This window comes from Petromyzon marinus, chromosome 49, assembly GCF_048934315.1.
Source record: "Petromyzon marinus isolate PM22_M1 ecotype Great Lakes invasive population chromosome 49, UKy_Petmar_22M1.pri1.0, whole genome shotgun sequence".
Taxonomy (NCBI): Eukaryota; Metazoa; Chordata; class Hyperoartia; order Petromyzontiformes; family Petromyzontidae; genus Petromyzon; species Petromyzon marinus.
This window is the reverse complement of record NC_133715.1, coordinates 8366097-8382347: the sequence shown is the minus strand read 5'-3', so window position 1 is coordinate 8382347 and position 16251 is coordinate 8366097. Positions and strand designations below refer to the sequence as shown.

Here is a 16251-nt window from a genome sequence, read left to right as displayed (position 1 = left end):
CGCGATTCCGCTCGCTGCTTTTGCAAGGGTTTTTGGGGGAAATCGTCATCGCTCGCGAACCCGACGCACAGGCGTCCCCACTTGCGTTTCAGATCATCAAAATGGGTGAAGATCACGAACCAAACTGTCACCCCCTCCCCCTTCCTGCCCACCACCACCACCGTGCCTTTCCCCTCGTTCGCCAAGAAGGGTTCTCTCCACCATTCCCAATTAAAGCCACGCACGAATAACTGTTGTTGGTGGTCAATGTACGTGTGGGAGAATGATGGTCAACACTTGCGTTGTTGGATTGCGTTCATTACAGGAGTCTTGCAATCTCAATACGTGGCCCTTCATGACGTTACTCCAAACCAGATCAAAGTCCCACTACACGAAATTCAATGCGTGCTCATGGCCGTATTACTTTACGGTCAGTCGGGCTACCCAAGTTTTTCTTTTGTATACTTTATAAAGGTTTTAATTGCATTTTTTTAGCTTTTTTTACTGTTTATTAGATTAAAAAAGTATCAAGTACCTACACCTCTGCAAGGTAATTTTCGCAAAATAATCGTCACCAAAATGTTTCAGCCTTGCCCTGCCCGCGCTTAACAACGACAACAACGCCCCACACACTTCAACAAATGTACCAAGAGCTGTAACCTATAGCTTATAAGGGTTTCCAAACATGAATTCCAACGGGCCCCGCAGCTCCGAATTGGCCACAGTCTAATATGGTGAGAGTCAGAACTGCTTCGGCCCGGCGAGTAATTTTTGCCCGCTCCTTTTGTTCGTGCCAAGGCGGTCGGATGTGCTTTGCCCGGTGTTTTTTTTTCCTTTTTCTCACACGACGTTCAGAAAAAGACATCAACGCGGCAAATCGGTTAGCGCGTCCGTGGGAGGAAAAAAAATGCCTTGAAATAAAAAAAAATTGCAAAGGTTACATTAGAATAAGACGTGGAAGGAGGGTTTTTGGGTGGCGGGTTCGGGGGGGTGTAGGGTAAAATGTCGCAGTCTCAACAACAAACCGAAAGTCGAGCGTTATGGTAAACAAGTTGCCGTATTGGCCATAACAGGCGGGCAGTTATTCTGCATGGGCCCCCCGCACCTCCCGTATTTAACCGGCGGTCAGCAAAGATGCGTCAATCCACCAGCAGCGTGTGATAAAACAGGCTTGTAACAATAATAAACATGGCAAGGGGCATACACTTGAGAGCTCATTTACATAGTGAAACGAATGATGGTGTGGTTTTCTCATCCCGTTTGGTTTTTTTGTGTTCATTCAATATAACTTTATGTCGCACGAGTGTGACTGGCTGTGCTAGGCAAGCGATCGGGTGCGTTGACGGGGAGAGTGTGTTCTGAGGGCACCCCAATGTTTCCTCCAGATCACAGGAGAGAGAGAGAGAGGAGAAAAAAACCCAACCCCGGTCTGTCGTTACTTTTAATAGTAAAATGAAAAGCACCAATCGTAATTAAACGTTTTTCCAGTTGGATGTGACGCTCACATCACAATTGAATTACTTTTCAGTTGCCACGGCCCTGAGCTTTGTCTCGACAGAGGCCAGCGTGTGGGGGGGATGGGGGGACCGATGATGCCGCTGCCATGCGTTGGTGCCCACCCTTGGCTCTACGAAGCCCTGGGTCTGCTGCTGCAAACGATTGCAATTTTTTTCCCCCCATGCAAATGCTCGGATGAACCACGGTATTCCTGGGGGTTTCTTCTTCCGCTGCTGGGACCCCTTTGACGTGCCCCCACCGAGATGCGTGGTGTCGTCCTACTGTCTTTGCCGTTTGCAAGCGTGCAGTGGAATCCTCGAGTCTTGCTTTTCACCCAGAAAAAGAAATCTATCGTCGCGCCAGCAGCTGCTGTCGGTGGCAGAATGCGCGCGTGCCCTCTTACACTTTCGCAAGACGCACCGTTTGTTCAAAACTTTCGCAAATACCCGTTGCCTACAATCAGAAGCACTAATAGGCACTTGCATAAGCACTGTCACATTTATATTCAAAAAGAGGCCATTCCTCTCTTCGCTCTTATTCAATAAAGAAGAAAAATAACGTTCCGAAGAAAAACAGTTGTTTTTTTTAAATCGAACCGCTCCCAATCCTCGTTGTGTCAACAAGTCCGTGCTAAAATGGTTGTTGTGGTTGGTCGGCAAACACTCGAGACACTTCCTTGAACTGTCATGGGCAGGGCAGGAAAAGGGCAAGGCAGGACCGGGCAAGGTAGGGCAAAGGAGGGTTGTGCATCCAGGCTTGACTTAAAGCTGGGCTGGACTTGACCAGGCTGGGGTCGACTGGCTTGGGCTAGGTTCCGATGACTGTTTGGCTAGCAGCAGCAGCAACAGCAGTAGCAGCAGTGCTGTTTTGTAGACGGCGGCAGTCAAGGCACAGGTTAGAGAAGCCAGTATCGAGTCGGCTCAGCCAAGGCCCTAAGGGGCAGGAACTTCCAAAAACGCCATCACATCGCAGGTTTTATTAACCCTTCAGTAACTTAGATAATGTACAAAATAATTCCTCGCGTGCCACAACCTCGACAAATCGTCTGTGCCAACAAAGTCTCGGTAACCGCTTTTTGGCCAAATCTGTGCCTGCGTGTGCTCTGGTGAGTTGTTTTTTTACGACTGATAGTCTCATGGCAATTGGCTCGTGGCATGCTAACGTGCCATTGAACAAAGTGACGTTTTGGCAAAACTTTGGCGTGGAAAAAAAACATCTTCATGGGCTTTCTTTGCTGCCCAATGTGTCATCCCGAAAAAAAAACACTTTAAAGAGAAAAAGCAACTTCCTTCGCTTAGCCACAGTTATCTTCAAGACATTCTCATCTTAAGGTAGCAAGTGTTTTTTGTTTGTTTGTTAAACAAGTCCTTTATTCTTCTTTGTGGGGGCATTCAATGAACCAGCTGACGCGCTCTCAGCGAATGAGCATTCTTTAAAGTTCTTTAAGTGCGTGTCCCCCTTCCCCCGCCAGCCCCTCCCGGCTCCTCCTTTGCCCCCCACCCCCTTCCCCCCCCCCGGTCTGGGGCGCGACCGATGTAGCTACGTGTGCGAGAATGGACGGAGTTGCTCCAGCTGCGCTTCGAGTGCAATCCTTTCTTCGAGCAGATCCTGCAAGCAAAACACAAGCACAAAATACAAAGATCCCCCGTATAATGGGCTCTTGGGGCAAGTGCTGTTCGCCAGCACCTATGAAGGCCGACACAGCACACGAGGGGGTGGGTGGCCAGCACCACACCCGGCCGCCTTTGTCTCCCAAATGGCAATGTTCTCACACTGCACCAGGCACTCATTTGAGGCCGAATCGGCCTAGGGGAGGCCCAGGACCGGTTCAGATTATCGTCACTAGTGTTGGCCGTGAGCAGGAATCGAACTCGGGTCGCCAGGTCCGTAGCGCAGTGCGCTAACTGCTACGCCACCGTGCTCCCCAAACACATGCACAAACACACGCACACACACACACGACAGGCACTTTCATTTTTAAAAAATCACCGGGATTTTAAGAACACCAGGAGGTGCTTTTAACATAATCATCGTCGTCGTTATTAGCCGATGTCTACCGACTACTGAAGGAAAGCCTCCACATGCCGTCACGATCTCTCACGGTCCAGTGCTTCTGTCAGCCATCTCACTCCTGCACATTAATCTCAATGATCCATCTGCACAGTGGTCTTATTCTTGGACATATTCTCTCTTGTTAACATGCATGACCATTCTTTTATGTCCAGAATAAAGAAAATTCCATCTCAAGTGTGACCCTCTTTCAGAAAATAAAATCACTGAAGACTCGGTAAGACTCTCTTTGGTATATATTCTGGGTGAAATTATTCGCCAATTAATATAAATATCATACTACATGCATTGGATTCTCAAGGGTAAAAACTAATGCTATGGCTTCACTGGAGGCACTACCATTTCACCACGATGGTAAAACAAAAAAAACCCAGAATAGATTATTGAATTCAATCGTGACCTGTAAGTCACAACACTTCATCAAATTGGCAGGAGGATGAATTGTTCTACCCGTGGTAAACATATCAAATTACCAAAACAAAAAAAACGGCCAATCTAAAGAGTGCAGTTATTTTTTGGTCCGCGGCCAATGCCCGGATCAATATTGAAATGAGACCTTTGCCATGCACGCGCCCAACCACAATCTATCGCGCTGCCTTTGATCACCGGCGGTGCTCCCCACAAGACGCTGCCCGCCTGGCAGTAAATTGCGTTCGGCGCAGCGGACACTATAAGCATCTATCGGACGATCCTCTCACAATCCCCTTGTGCAGAGGGACTTTATTCACTCGGCTTTACGGTTATTGTATTCATTGTTACCGCCGATGTATAAAAGTGACCGCCCTGTGGCATGAGGCTTTGCGGGACTGAAAATACAATAACAGCTGATACGTAATACTGTACACAAAGTCATTATGCGTGGTTGAAGCATAAAGGGCAAAAGTATTAACCATAATCTCCGGACGAGACGGTTTTTTTCCCTCGCTCTAAAAACAAAATTTGGGGTGCGTCTTATAACCCGGTACGTGTGGTTGTGAGGGGCCAGGTTTATATAACTTTATTGACACTGGGCACAAATATCGGAGTAGGACTTTATATTTAGAAGCACCTCATGATCCGCAACACACATAATAAAAAGAACTTCGTTCTGTCTCCACATTAAAAATAAAATGTATTTTTTTAGCCTACTGGCCCATCTGGGTTTCATCAGTGGTGGGGCCTGACTCTGCTGATGAGAACTACAATGTCGAAACGGGGTCAGCGTTTTCTCGCTTCAAACGAAGTCGCTGGATAATACAGGTCTCGAACGTCAATAAATCAAAACCAATGTTTATTTATACGCGGAAACAACAGTGTTGCGCTTGTGTGCATTTCTTGTGTGTTCAGTTTGTTGCCCCCCCCCCTACACCTCCGATTAGCACGGTTGGCTACGTAAGGTGCGAAAGAGGTTCAATGTACGTACATACACGCATACGTGACACTGGGATGTCAACAAGGCACTTCATCCGCCCCAAGGAAACAAACCTTGAGTTGTTGCTGCAGCTCGCTGTTGAGCCGAGCCAAGACAGTGTTGGTCTCCTTGTTTTTGCGGATCGACGCTTGGATCACTTTTTTCTCGTTGCCCACCGACCTGCCGCAGCGCAGAGCAAACCCGTGACGGCGCCGAAGGCGTTAGTTATCAGAATGAGAATCTCTATTCGGTCTGCAGGAGAAATCCGATGCGCTATAAGGCTCTTTTTCACAGATGTCAAGTAAGGGGCACGGGGTCAGTACGTTACAACAAAACAATAAGTAAAACACGATAGGAGTGCAAAGTATAGGAAAGGTAAACACATCACTTTAACAAAAAAACTAAAAAATAATTATCTTACCAGGTGAAGCTCACCGAGGTATTAACTTATTTTTCAGAAGTGACATGGCCACAAATGATAGCTCAACAAAGCGGCTTATCACGTGGAAATTTCTAGCTGCAACATCATCTCTATTTCCCTTGACGGCGCAGTCCAGGCTCGTCACGCATTCAGCTGGAATCGCTCGCCGACCTTTGTGCAACGAGGCCGCCCAATTAAAGCGCGCACGGATCGTTCGCTAAACGAACGTCGCCGCGATTTCCCGAGAAACGTTTTCCCCATTTCTCGACAAAGCGCGCGGTGCAAATCATTAGCGTCTGCGAGCGATCAAAAACGACTCCCGTTGCTGCAGCCTCCAGCGCGTGTTCCCCCAATACAGAATTCTAATTGAATGCACGCGTGGCGCCGCGTACGCACAGCCTAGAGGCGAAACGAAGCGGACCAAACCGCACGCTGGGTGTCTGCTGGCCATGTAACTGTTCCGCCCCCTCCCCAACACCACCGCCTCGGGGAGGACTCAATGGATTGTCACGATTCGTGGCCACTGGCCACGATTCGATAATAAAAAAATGTGTCATCGTTTGCATGTTTATATTGTTCTGTCCCATTGCGACGGTTTTGTCTGCTCCAATTTGCATGAATGAATCATGAACGTGTACATGTACTGCCCCTTTGTCAAGCCACTGCTGGATAAGGGCCTCCCCTATGCTCTACGGATCTTGGGAGGTTATTTGACCATTATTACCATATTTCAAAACGCTGGTTGGTGAAATTGGGGAGCATGTACATGGGACCACAGACGAACAGCCAAACAAGGGATTTGACTGCACTGTTTTCTGCCCACCGCGTATCCCTGCAACGTGGGTATGTGCGTTATTAGCCGAAGGTCAAAAGTGAAATCGTTTTCTTTGATACAATTGCTCATGACCAGATGACCAAATCACCTGGAAAGGTGCCTAATATTGCCGGATCTCGCGCACTAAGCAGGCTTGAGCCTGGATAACGATTGGATGGGCGACCACAGTGCATCATTGGCATAAGATGATAGTGTCATTCGCACATGATGATAGCGTCATTCGCACATCAAACTGCGGATTGTTACGCGCACCATTCGACACGCTGCGCCGTGAGAGAATCGATTTTGAAACCATGGCCCAATGTGTTGAATGTTTTTTTACGTGTTACTTGAATCCGGGTGTGAATGTAACAATCCTCTGCCCCCTGCTGGGGGGGTCAGAAAACTCTCCGGAGTTAAGGTGTCCACCCAAGATGTCTTACAACCGTTAACATTTTTTGTCTATATAAAAGCAATTAAACTTTTTTTTTAATTTGACCAGGTAAGGCCCACTGAGCTATGAAGCTCTTTTTCAGAAGCGACCTGACCACAAACGATAGCTCAACTAAGTGGCTCACCACGTGGAAATGCACAGCAGCCAAATACTCTAAAAGCATAGTTTCTACATGTGGAGGGAAAAAACCGGCGGATACGAAGAAAAAATCCACGTGACCACAGGGTGAGAGAACACGCAAACTCCAAACATATAGACGGCGTCACGGTCGGGATCGAACCCATGACCCCTCCTGTATACCAGGCGAAGTAGTTAACATCTCGCCACAAGAGTAACGGGCAAACTCCCAACATAATTACAGCTATGAGAGAAGTAGAATGACCCACACTGGGCACAGGTTAAAAGGACTACTATTACAACAGGGGTGGGTGGGGTTTTATATATATCATTCCGACCTCAGGGTCAGAATTTTTGCCGGGGGAACAAAATACCATCGCCCGATGAGGCGCCGCTCTCACCTCTGCAGCGAGGGCTGGGTGGCGCCGAGGGCGGCGATGCCCCCTGGCTTGCGCAGGGGCTCCTCTTGGGGCGGCGGTGGCGGCGGGGGGGCGGCGACCGTCTCCTCGTCCGACTTGAGCTGCCGCCGCGATGGCTTCTTGGGTGCCGGCTGCGCTGGCGACGTCGACCTCTGCTGTATCTGCGCGACACGGAGGCAGCAGTCGTTAGCGCCACGAAAACGTCGCGGCCGAGTGAGTCGTTGGGCTTTTTTTTTATCGTGGAGCTAGTGCGTGTCGATCCAACTACCGGATGAGGGGTCTCGCAATGCCTGCGCGGGTCACCAAGAGTGATTTTTACATACTTCACCACGCAGGTTAGTACAGGTTAGTGAAGACGGGGAGCACGGATGGAGAATAGAAGTACATACGGTACGACAGTTGGCGCTGCCAATGCGGTGGTGAGATGTTAACTACCTCGCCTGGTATACAGGAGGTCACAGGTTCGATCCCGCCCCTGACGCCTGCTGTATATTTGGAGTTTGTATTATTCTCCCCGTGGTCGCGTGGATTTTTCTCCGGGTACTCTGGTTTTCCCCTCTCGATTTAGAAACGTGCGTTGAAGAGTATTTGGCTGCTATAAATTTCCATATGATGAGCCACTTTGTTGTGGCCAGGTCGCTTATAAAAAAGACCAATAAAAAGCTCATGGGGCCTTACCTGGTCAAATAAAAAGTTTATAGTTTATGATAGAAAATAAAAATAAGTTAATAGTTTTGGTTCAATGTGCCGGCACATTGCGTGGCTGCCTTCCCGCTTGTCTGTGGTACCTCACTCCTCTGAGTCGCTCTCTCTGTAGGAGAGTGAGCGAACACTTCGCGCGTTACAAGTTGCAACTATTATTATGTTACGTGATATTTATGTTACTGTAATTGTTTTTATTTAAATGGGCTGCGCCACCCGCACATTACCGAGGATAATTCAGATAAATAAACTACACCATCGAGTGGGAATGTTAAAAGTGTAACCTTGTTGTTCGTCACGGTCTTTTCCTCAACGCGGCTTTCTGTTTTCACTGGTGCCTTTTCGACCTGTGGATGAATCAAAAAAAGTATTTTAGATATCAAATTAATTCAACAAATTAACTTTGTTGCGACACACGCATCAATCTTCACCACCTGACTGCAACATTGAGCAAAACCCTCCATAAAACCAGTCTTGAAACCTCAGTAAATGTTTTCATTTTTAAACAAGTGCAATAATATTATTAACAATAAATGTCTATTCAATGCAGAATTAAGCACATTAAAAAACACAAATATAGTTACACAGGAGTTCACCTGAAATCACTTGGAATAAACCAATACATTTCTAATCATTCAAATGCAAGAAAGTCTAATGAATATTACCCACTAGTGATTATTGAGTTTCCAGTTAAGTTTAACTGTGATCAAACTGAATTGTATCCAGCAACTTGGACATTTCCAGCCAATAAAGTGATGGATTGTAAGTTTTTTGATGAGCATCAATATTATAAAAGCCCGGCGTTCTGTTTGTCCATCAACTAAATTATAACAGCCTTTCAGAAGGCCTGAATGTAGTGTGCAAAATTTGAGTGTGTTAAATAGCTGGTCGCATTTATCCGGATTCCAATTTGGGCCGATACTTGACGTACTCCATGAATGCCCCCCCCAGCTCCCGCCCCTATTGTTTCTTGGGCTTTCAGCGTGCCGAGCGTCAGCTCCGGCGCCATCGCTGCCGCTCACCGGCGCGGGCGCCTGCGGGTCCGGCGTGTCTCCCGCGGCTCGGTCAACCTCGGGCACCGCGTGCAGCGCTCCGAAGTGCGTGAAGTCGGCAAAGTTGGGCTGCTCGGAGATGGGCGGCGACAGCAGCGGCACTCCGGACGCGCCGGGAACCATGTCGGCGCCGTCGATGGAGCGGGATGTCTGCAGCGCCTGAACCGGAACCGGCACACGGTACACGGCACACCCACGGTCGGTTGGTCACTGCCAAGGACCACGGTAGTTCTTCTGCTCAGGGCCGTGTTCTGATCTTCGGATTAGTCTCAAAAAATTAAAATTGGGCCTAGGTTTAAAATGTTGGGTTAGCGCAAATAATTTTTTTTTCAAATCGATCACTTCTCGTGACATCACAGCGGCAGATGAATTTGAAACACCGCTTCCTGTGGTGTCACTTTCGTGCTTTTCCTGCCAAAAGTACCAAGACGCGACATCACTTTATTTAAATTTATTAAGATAACGTAAGTGTTCAGATTTACTGTTGGAAACCGTATTCACTTATTATTGAAACGTATTAAAACGGTTATATTTAGTGTATAAACGATTCAAGTTACTAAAACAATTTAAATGTGAAAATATGACAAAGTATAACATTGGACCTAAAAGAAAAGCCTTAAGCGCGGATCTGATAAAATTAAAAAACATTCCGACAATGTACGGTTACACGGCAAGGCCGGTCATAGTGCCACCGAGGCGGATGTGCCCAGCGGAAACGTGCGGGTACCTGAGGATGTGGCCGGGGTGGCACTGCAGGAGGTGGCGCAGGCTGCTGGCCGGCGGTCTGCTGGCCTGTAATTATACACGACAGTTAAGTGGCAGCCACGCACGAGTCCATTGTACCCTACATCTGTCCACCTGGCAGTGCAAATGTGTACACCGCTCCAGGATGCACTTGCAATCCAGAAAGGTAATCCGTTCATTCGCCCGGAGCGGCAGTTAAAAGGAAAGTACAAGTGTCTCAAATCCACCATGCGCCTCCCTCCACCCAGCAGTATAAATGTGTACACCACCAGTTAGTTGTATGTATGATGAACTTCTTTCGCACCGTACATAGCCAACCGTGCTAATCGAAGTTGTGGTATGCGGTAGGGTAAAGTGTCGGTACGCCGGCCCCTTCCAAGACGTCTCGTCAGCATGGAAAGGGAGATCAAACACCCTCGAGAGCTCCCGCCAGTGGAGGCCCTTCCACCAGCCGCGGCGTGAGCAAGCGAGCACTCGTACGGTTACGCCTTGTGGCCTACGTCAGGGTTCTTCCATCAATGTTATATCAGGCAGGTCACAGGGGGTAGCGGGGGGGGGTGAACGCAGGCTCACCCTGTGCGGGCGGCTGGAACACTTTGTTGAGGTCGAGGGAGGAGGAGCGCGAGTGGCTCTGGTTGGGCCTCGGAGGGGGTGGCGGGGGTGGCGCCACCTGCTTCTTTAGCGAATCGTCCACGGAGGTACCCGAGAACGACCTGCACATAAAACACGGCGTGTGCCAACGTGGAACGCAGCTTCAGCGGCGCAGCATTCTGGGGAAAAATCCCCCTCCCCCCCACTGGTAACGACAACGATAATTATTACTCCGATGATTGCCTAAATCCAACAGCCTCTGTGCGATAATGTCACGTCTCAAAATATAAATCACGCGCCCTTCGTTGCTATTTACAAATCACGCCGCTTTAGTGAAGGTGCAATGGGGAGGGCGACTCTTTCGCTAGTCGTGTTTACTCGCCTTGGCCTTGAGAAGCCGGCGCCGTAAGCTTCCGCATCTGACGAAACGGACGACTCAGAGCTGTGGAAACCATCTGTTGCACACAAGGGAGGGACAGAAGATAAAGTACGGTAGCACAGGGGCTTGGCATTGTAGAGCACCTCGTTTGAAGCGTAACAACATCGGGGGGAGGATGTTTAAGGAGCAAGGGGAATGTGTGCGCACCGTACCGACGCTTTTTGCCACGGAAAATTTAGCGGCGGATGGCTGCTCCGTGGCTCTCGACGGCGTGGGGTGTGGCTGGCTCACCGGCGTACCCATCTCTGCTGAACACGTACAAAAAAATACGGCGATAAATGATACCTGAAGCAGCTTAAGCTGCCGAGGCACGCAGAGAGGAAATTATGCGTTGAGTTTACCGATGAAAACAGGTTGTGATACACGCGTCGAATTGCGCGTACGAGAATCATGTTTTATTTTATTTGCATAAATTGCATGTGATGGGTTTGTGGAACAACCCGAAGCCACTATTAACTACATGCACTGCAAATAAAGATTATTGAATTGTGACCACGCTGAATCAGGACAGGTCATCAAATCGCGAGGAGGCGGTGAGTCGCGAAGACACCTTATTGACACACTCATCAGTCCTGCATTATGAATACACGATTATATATGCAGTCAATCACGGTTCTACTGCGATATCTTCTAACAGGCCATAATAAATTGGTGTGTGCTGGCAGGCCACGTGATATACGTTATGAAATCGCACGATGCTGTAGTGCCATAATGCGAGTTCTCTTGAGTATCTCACATCTCTTTCTATTTTATTTTATCTCACTAAGTATCTCTTTCTGTCTCAGTGAGAACCATTACTTCCGTTAGGGGCCACATTCTATCCGTTGGCCATTAGTCCAAGAAGCACAACATTTGCAGGAGAATCTTTGCGGATACAAAAACAAGAGGTAATTTTTATTCCGCTTGGAATTTTCCAAGTGGAAATAACTTGGTCTCACGGCACGATGTCCAAAGCAGGACACCAAAGCAAAAGCTTTAAAAGAGAACCAAAACCAAGTGAAACAAAGCGTTAACCCTTTCCCTTTCCGAGACGTCTGCAAGTTACACGGTGAGTGTCCTGTTCACCACAGAATCTCGAAACGTGCAAGTGACTCATCGTTAATTCTATTTAGAGAGGCGAGGCGCCGTTGTTTTTAAAGACATTTTACTTACCACAAAGAATCGTAGCGACACAACCGAACTCAATGATAGCTTGTGCCAAACTGTGCCACGCGCATGGCCTTGTGGGAGCCACGGTACCGATAAAGTTATTTTATTTTAGTTATTCTTCCGGTTCCGATTCGTACACGTACGTCATCGGAACAGAATCGGAAGAAAAACTGATGATGTACACTTATGTCATCGGAACGGGAAAGGGGTCATGTGATCAGATGCAGCGCAGAGCCACGTGACGCAACCGCAGATCCGCACCATCTCGTCGCCGTGGCCATCGATGCCAAGCGTGCGTACCTGGCGTGGCCCTGTTGATGTGCATCTCCTGCATGTGGATTTTGCTGGGCGTCATGCGGATGGCCACCGGGTGGACGATTGCCGTCTCCTGCCCAATGCACGCAACCACGCGGTCACCACGCTTCTCAACGTGCCCAGAGACGGACGGACGGACAGACGGACAGACGGACAGACGCAGAGGCCAGCGATTGAGCCATTGACCGTGATGGGGGATTGGGGGGGGTGGATGGGGGTGGGGAGGATACTGTGCAGTTCTGGTTCGTTCTTGCTCATTAAGAGATGTCTGCGAGGTCACTGGACTGCGGTCTCAGGGTGGAGGAGGAAGATGGATGGGACGTCTTTACCCGGCTTTGCAAGAGCAGTTTTAACAAGATCACCTTACAACGGGTCATGTTAATGGGCGCAATAATTTCAGGGCAGGGACTGCAGCGATGCTTGAATGCAACGTTGTCTGGTTTTCCAAAATAAAAAGTTAAGGGGAACATTTAAAAGAATATTACACTCACAAGAATGCAATCAAAATAAAGGTCCTGTTAAGCCCAATCATGTTTAACATCTAAAGCAGACAGTATAGCCAAATTAAATGTGTTTATTTTGTTATAGAAACTCTACGTTGGGGTATAAACGCAGTGTTCCGGTTTTGACAATCACTTGACAGCAGACCCACCCAGTCATCGCCGAGGCAAAGCAAAGCCACTCATGAGTATAAACGTGACCGACAGTCGCTGGGGAAACTGGGAAGAGGGTGGTGAAAAGTATTGTCGGTTAACGCCCATCTTGGTGTGCCTTGACTTGCAGTACGGGCCGCTTTCTGGCTATCACAGGCACCTAGTAGGGTCTGCCAAAACAGCTGGTGACTACTGCAGACTGGCAGCCACAAAGATGCCGGCCAAAATGAGCCAAGATATAATCAAAAACGCTTATTTTATTTTTACTTTTACCAGGTAAGGTTCACTCGAGCTATATAGCTATTTTTTCAGAAGTGACCTGCCTATCACAAGTGATAGCTCAACAAAGTGGATTATCATGTGCAATTCGATAGCAGCCAAAAACTATAAATGGGTGTTATTTCTAAATGTGGAGGGGAAAAAACGGAGGACCCGGAGAAAAATCCATGCATCCACGGGGAGAGAGACACGCAAACTGCAAATATACAGCAGGCATCAGGGTCGTGATCGAACCCACAACCTCCTGTATACTAGGCGGGGTAGCTAACATCTCGCCACCGTGGCACCCATATATATATAACGTAAATCATTCCATACATTTATATTTTTTGTGTTTTATTGCGTGTTTTTTTTACATATTTGTTTAGAATTCTGACCATAAAATAATTGTGCAAATGTTGTATAAAAGTTCAATAATTCTTACGGTTAAGCAGGCAAATGTATGAGCAAAATTAATTCACATTAAAGTGAAATACGCAAGGTACAGTAGAAATTATTTTATTATTTGGCAGTCCAACACGCAAGTCCTTTTATAAATCTGTGGAAGTGCTTAACGATTTGTCATAACAGGCTTGAGTAATATAACATGTGCACTTAAATGTGAATGAACACATTTAAAAAAATCTGCCAAAAATTATAAACCGTCCAACAAGAGGAACATCCCACATATTTAAGCCCGCCATGCTTTTAGAGAAGGCCAATAAATTTCAGAAACTCGTGCAGGTTTTGCTCTCTGTGCCAATTTAGCTGCCTGCAAAACCAAACAAAAAGAGAATTGTCATGCTGACATTCATAATTACACAACATTTAGCGCAGAGAGCAGGGTTAAATTTCGCAAGAGAGCCAAGCTAAGCAGGAAAGCGGCACACGCATGCACAGCCACGCAAGCTCTCCCCGCTCGCACTTGGCACGCGCTCAAGGGTTTTTTTTAGAATCTTTTATTTATCCTGGAGAAATCCGATGAGCTTCGAAGCTCTTGTTCACAGATGTTCCAGTCAGTTTAAACAAGCAGCGCGGTTCACGGCGAGACGTTCCCGCGTTGATCGGCAGGCCGCAACGTTTTGCCGAGCGCAATGGCCTTGCGTTTTCACGCGTTCCCCCGCTTACGAACGTGGGCGGGTGGCTTCCGCCCCCGTGCAAAAAAGCTCGACGCGGACGGGGCAATGCTAACGAGGGGCAGCGCAAGCGGTGGGGTGAGGAGCGGGGCAACAGTGGCATTGGCCACGTCGTGCGGGGGAGAGAAATACAGGAGGGCGGAAGGAGCGGGAGATGGCATGACGCAAAAAAGTGGCGATTTGAGTACGGGCAGACTTACAGGATCGGCCGGCGCGATGTTAGAGTCAAACTGAGTGAGAGTCTGGCAGCTTGAAGAGCGATCACTGAACGTTTCCCACTGCTGCAGACACACACAGGGGGAGCACACAACGACGCGGCGCGCCCGCCCGCCCGCCGGGAGTGAGGGAGGAGCGGAGGGACCGGCCGATAAGATAAAGGGAAACCAAACGGAATGTTTAAAAGGGATACATGACGACAGACAAATGAGTAGACGTGACAGCGCGAGAGAGAGAGACAAGAGGAAATGACAATGGGATGAAAGAGCGGCTTGGCAAAGTGAACTGAGACAGAGAAGGGGGCAAGATAAGATAGTGAGGAATAGCACAGATAGCGGGTGAGAAATCTTTAATGGGCTCCAAACGCCAGTGAGAATGCCTTTGGTGATGCCACCACAATGATCGTGTGCCGAAGTTAACCCTGCTATCTCTAGATAATTACACACACACACTACTTGCGCTGTTTACTGTGGCGGCCTAATTGAGCCACTGCAATCTAAGTACAATGGGATTAGCCATAGCAACGCAAAATTTACATCGCCACTTTCAAGCACCGCAAAGAGAACATCGTCAAACACTACAAAGAGAACAGAAAGAGTATGATGCTGGTCTTGAATGGAGTTGCAACAAGTCAAAACATACGCAGGATCAGTTTTTTTTGGTTGTTTCAGTCTACACAAGTAGGGCACTGTGCCAAAGGATAGAGCGGTGGCACAGTGCAGAGTGCACCGTGCTCTGCACTTGCCGAGCTGATTTCGATTGCTGGCCAAAGCTAGCTAACATCAGGGGGGGGGGGCGGAGTGATATCTGAACCAGCCCTGGGTGCTCCCATCACTAACCACCACTGACCAAGCATGGAGTATGATAAGATGACCCCATCGCGACAATCTCGAGTGGATTGACATAAGCTGCAAATCCAAAGCCAGTCGCGGTGTTAAAACGACATCAACAAAACGACAACTGCAGCATCGCCATGTGGATCCTCTACGGTCCAGTGTCCCCCCCCCCACCCCCACCCCAAAGCACCCAAAATCCAAGAGATACCGGAACTCGCCAAACCATGCCGCGGGAGCCGCCAGCTCTACCTCGTGCGCACATGTCGGGCTGAGGCTTAATTTGACGAGGGATGAAGGAGGTTAAGCAGTGGGCAAGGAAAGCAGAGGGGGGGGGGGAGGGACAAGCGGCCGCCAAGGCGCGTGCACACACGTCCACGCCGCTCGCTCGCGCCGCCGAGCGCACAAACGGACGCAGCGATCCCCTCTGCCGGCGCCCCAGCAGCACCGCCTTCGCCAGCACCCGCCCCAAAGCCCCCGCAACTCATCAAGCACAGCAAGTGACATGCAGAGTCAGTGGCAAGTGATAAACGACACACAAAAAAAACTAAAAGGGGGTCCAATTAATGCGGCAGGTGGCCGTGAATTAACGAACGAATTATGGTCAATCGATTCATCGTGAGCGCAACAGAATCGTGAGCAAGGAGGCCCCCTCGCGGCGAGGCTCCTGCATTGTTACACAAAAAACGTAAACGGGCGACAGGAGTTAACAGTGGTGATTGCCAGAAGTCTGCGATTGCAATAGGGGAAATCTGCGAGTGAGCTTCAAATGGTGGCGGTCAAGCCTCACCTCGCTGTTCTGGTGGAGGTCGCTCCATGCCTGGTTGAGTGACGGCGATTTGCTCGTCGCTGCCTCGACAGGGGAGCTCGTGAACGACGCCTCGGCAATGGGGTTTGGCACGTCTGTGAACAGAGGCGGGAACGTCGGAAGGTTAGGGTGGCCAGACTGGACCCCATCGTGCTTACGACAGCTGGGAAACAGCCACACTTCAAACTTCGCGA

The 16251-nt window shown here is 48.8% G+C and overlaps 1 protein-coding gene across 7 annotated transcripts in view; it reads right to left on the bottom strand.

Annotated features, from left to right (window-relative positions):
- Positions 1–2976: 2976 nt before the first annotated feature.
- Positions 2977–16251, bottom strand: part of LOC116953031 (ralBP1-associated Eps domain-containing protein 1-like) — a 39813-nt gene continuing 26538 nt past the window's right edge. The window contains exons 9-20 of one of the 7 annotated variants that reach the window (XM_032972850.2): positions 16040–16152; positions 14401–14481; positions 12139–12259; positions 10842–10937; positions 10633–10705; positions 10233–10372; positions 9643–9707; positions 8886–9074; positions 8148–8210; positions 7144–7322; positions 5011–5116; positions 2977–3084 (exon numbers count right to left, since the gene is read on the bottom strand). In XM_032972850.2, coding sequence (XP_032828741.2) covers positions 3016–3084; positions 5011–5116; positions 7144–7322; positions 8148–8210; positions 8886–9074; positions 9643–9707; positions 10233–10372; positions 10633–10705; positions 10842–10937; positions 12139–12259; positions 14401–14481; positions 16040–16152 — 1295 coding nt within the window. In that variant the 3' untranslated portion in view covers positions 2977–3015. The remainder of the gene's footprint in view (positions 3085–5010; positions 5117–7143; positions 7323–8147; positions 8211–8885; positions 9075–9642; positions 9708–10232; positions 10373–10632; positions 10706–10841; positions 10938–12138; positions 12260–14400; positions 14482–16039; positions 16153–16251) is intronic. The other 6 variants (XM_032972851.2, XM_032972852.2, XM_032972853.2 and 3 more) reach the window with 6 other exon arrangements.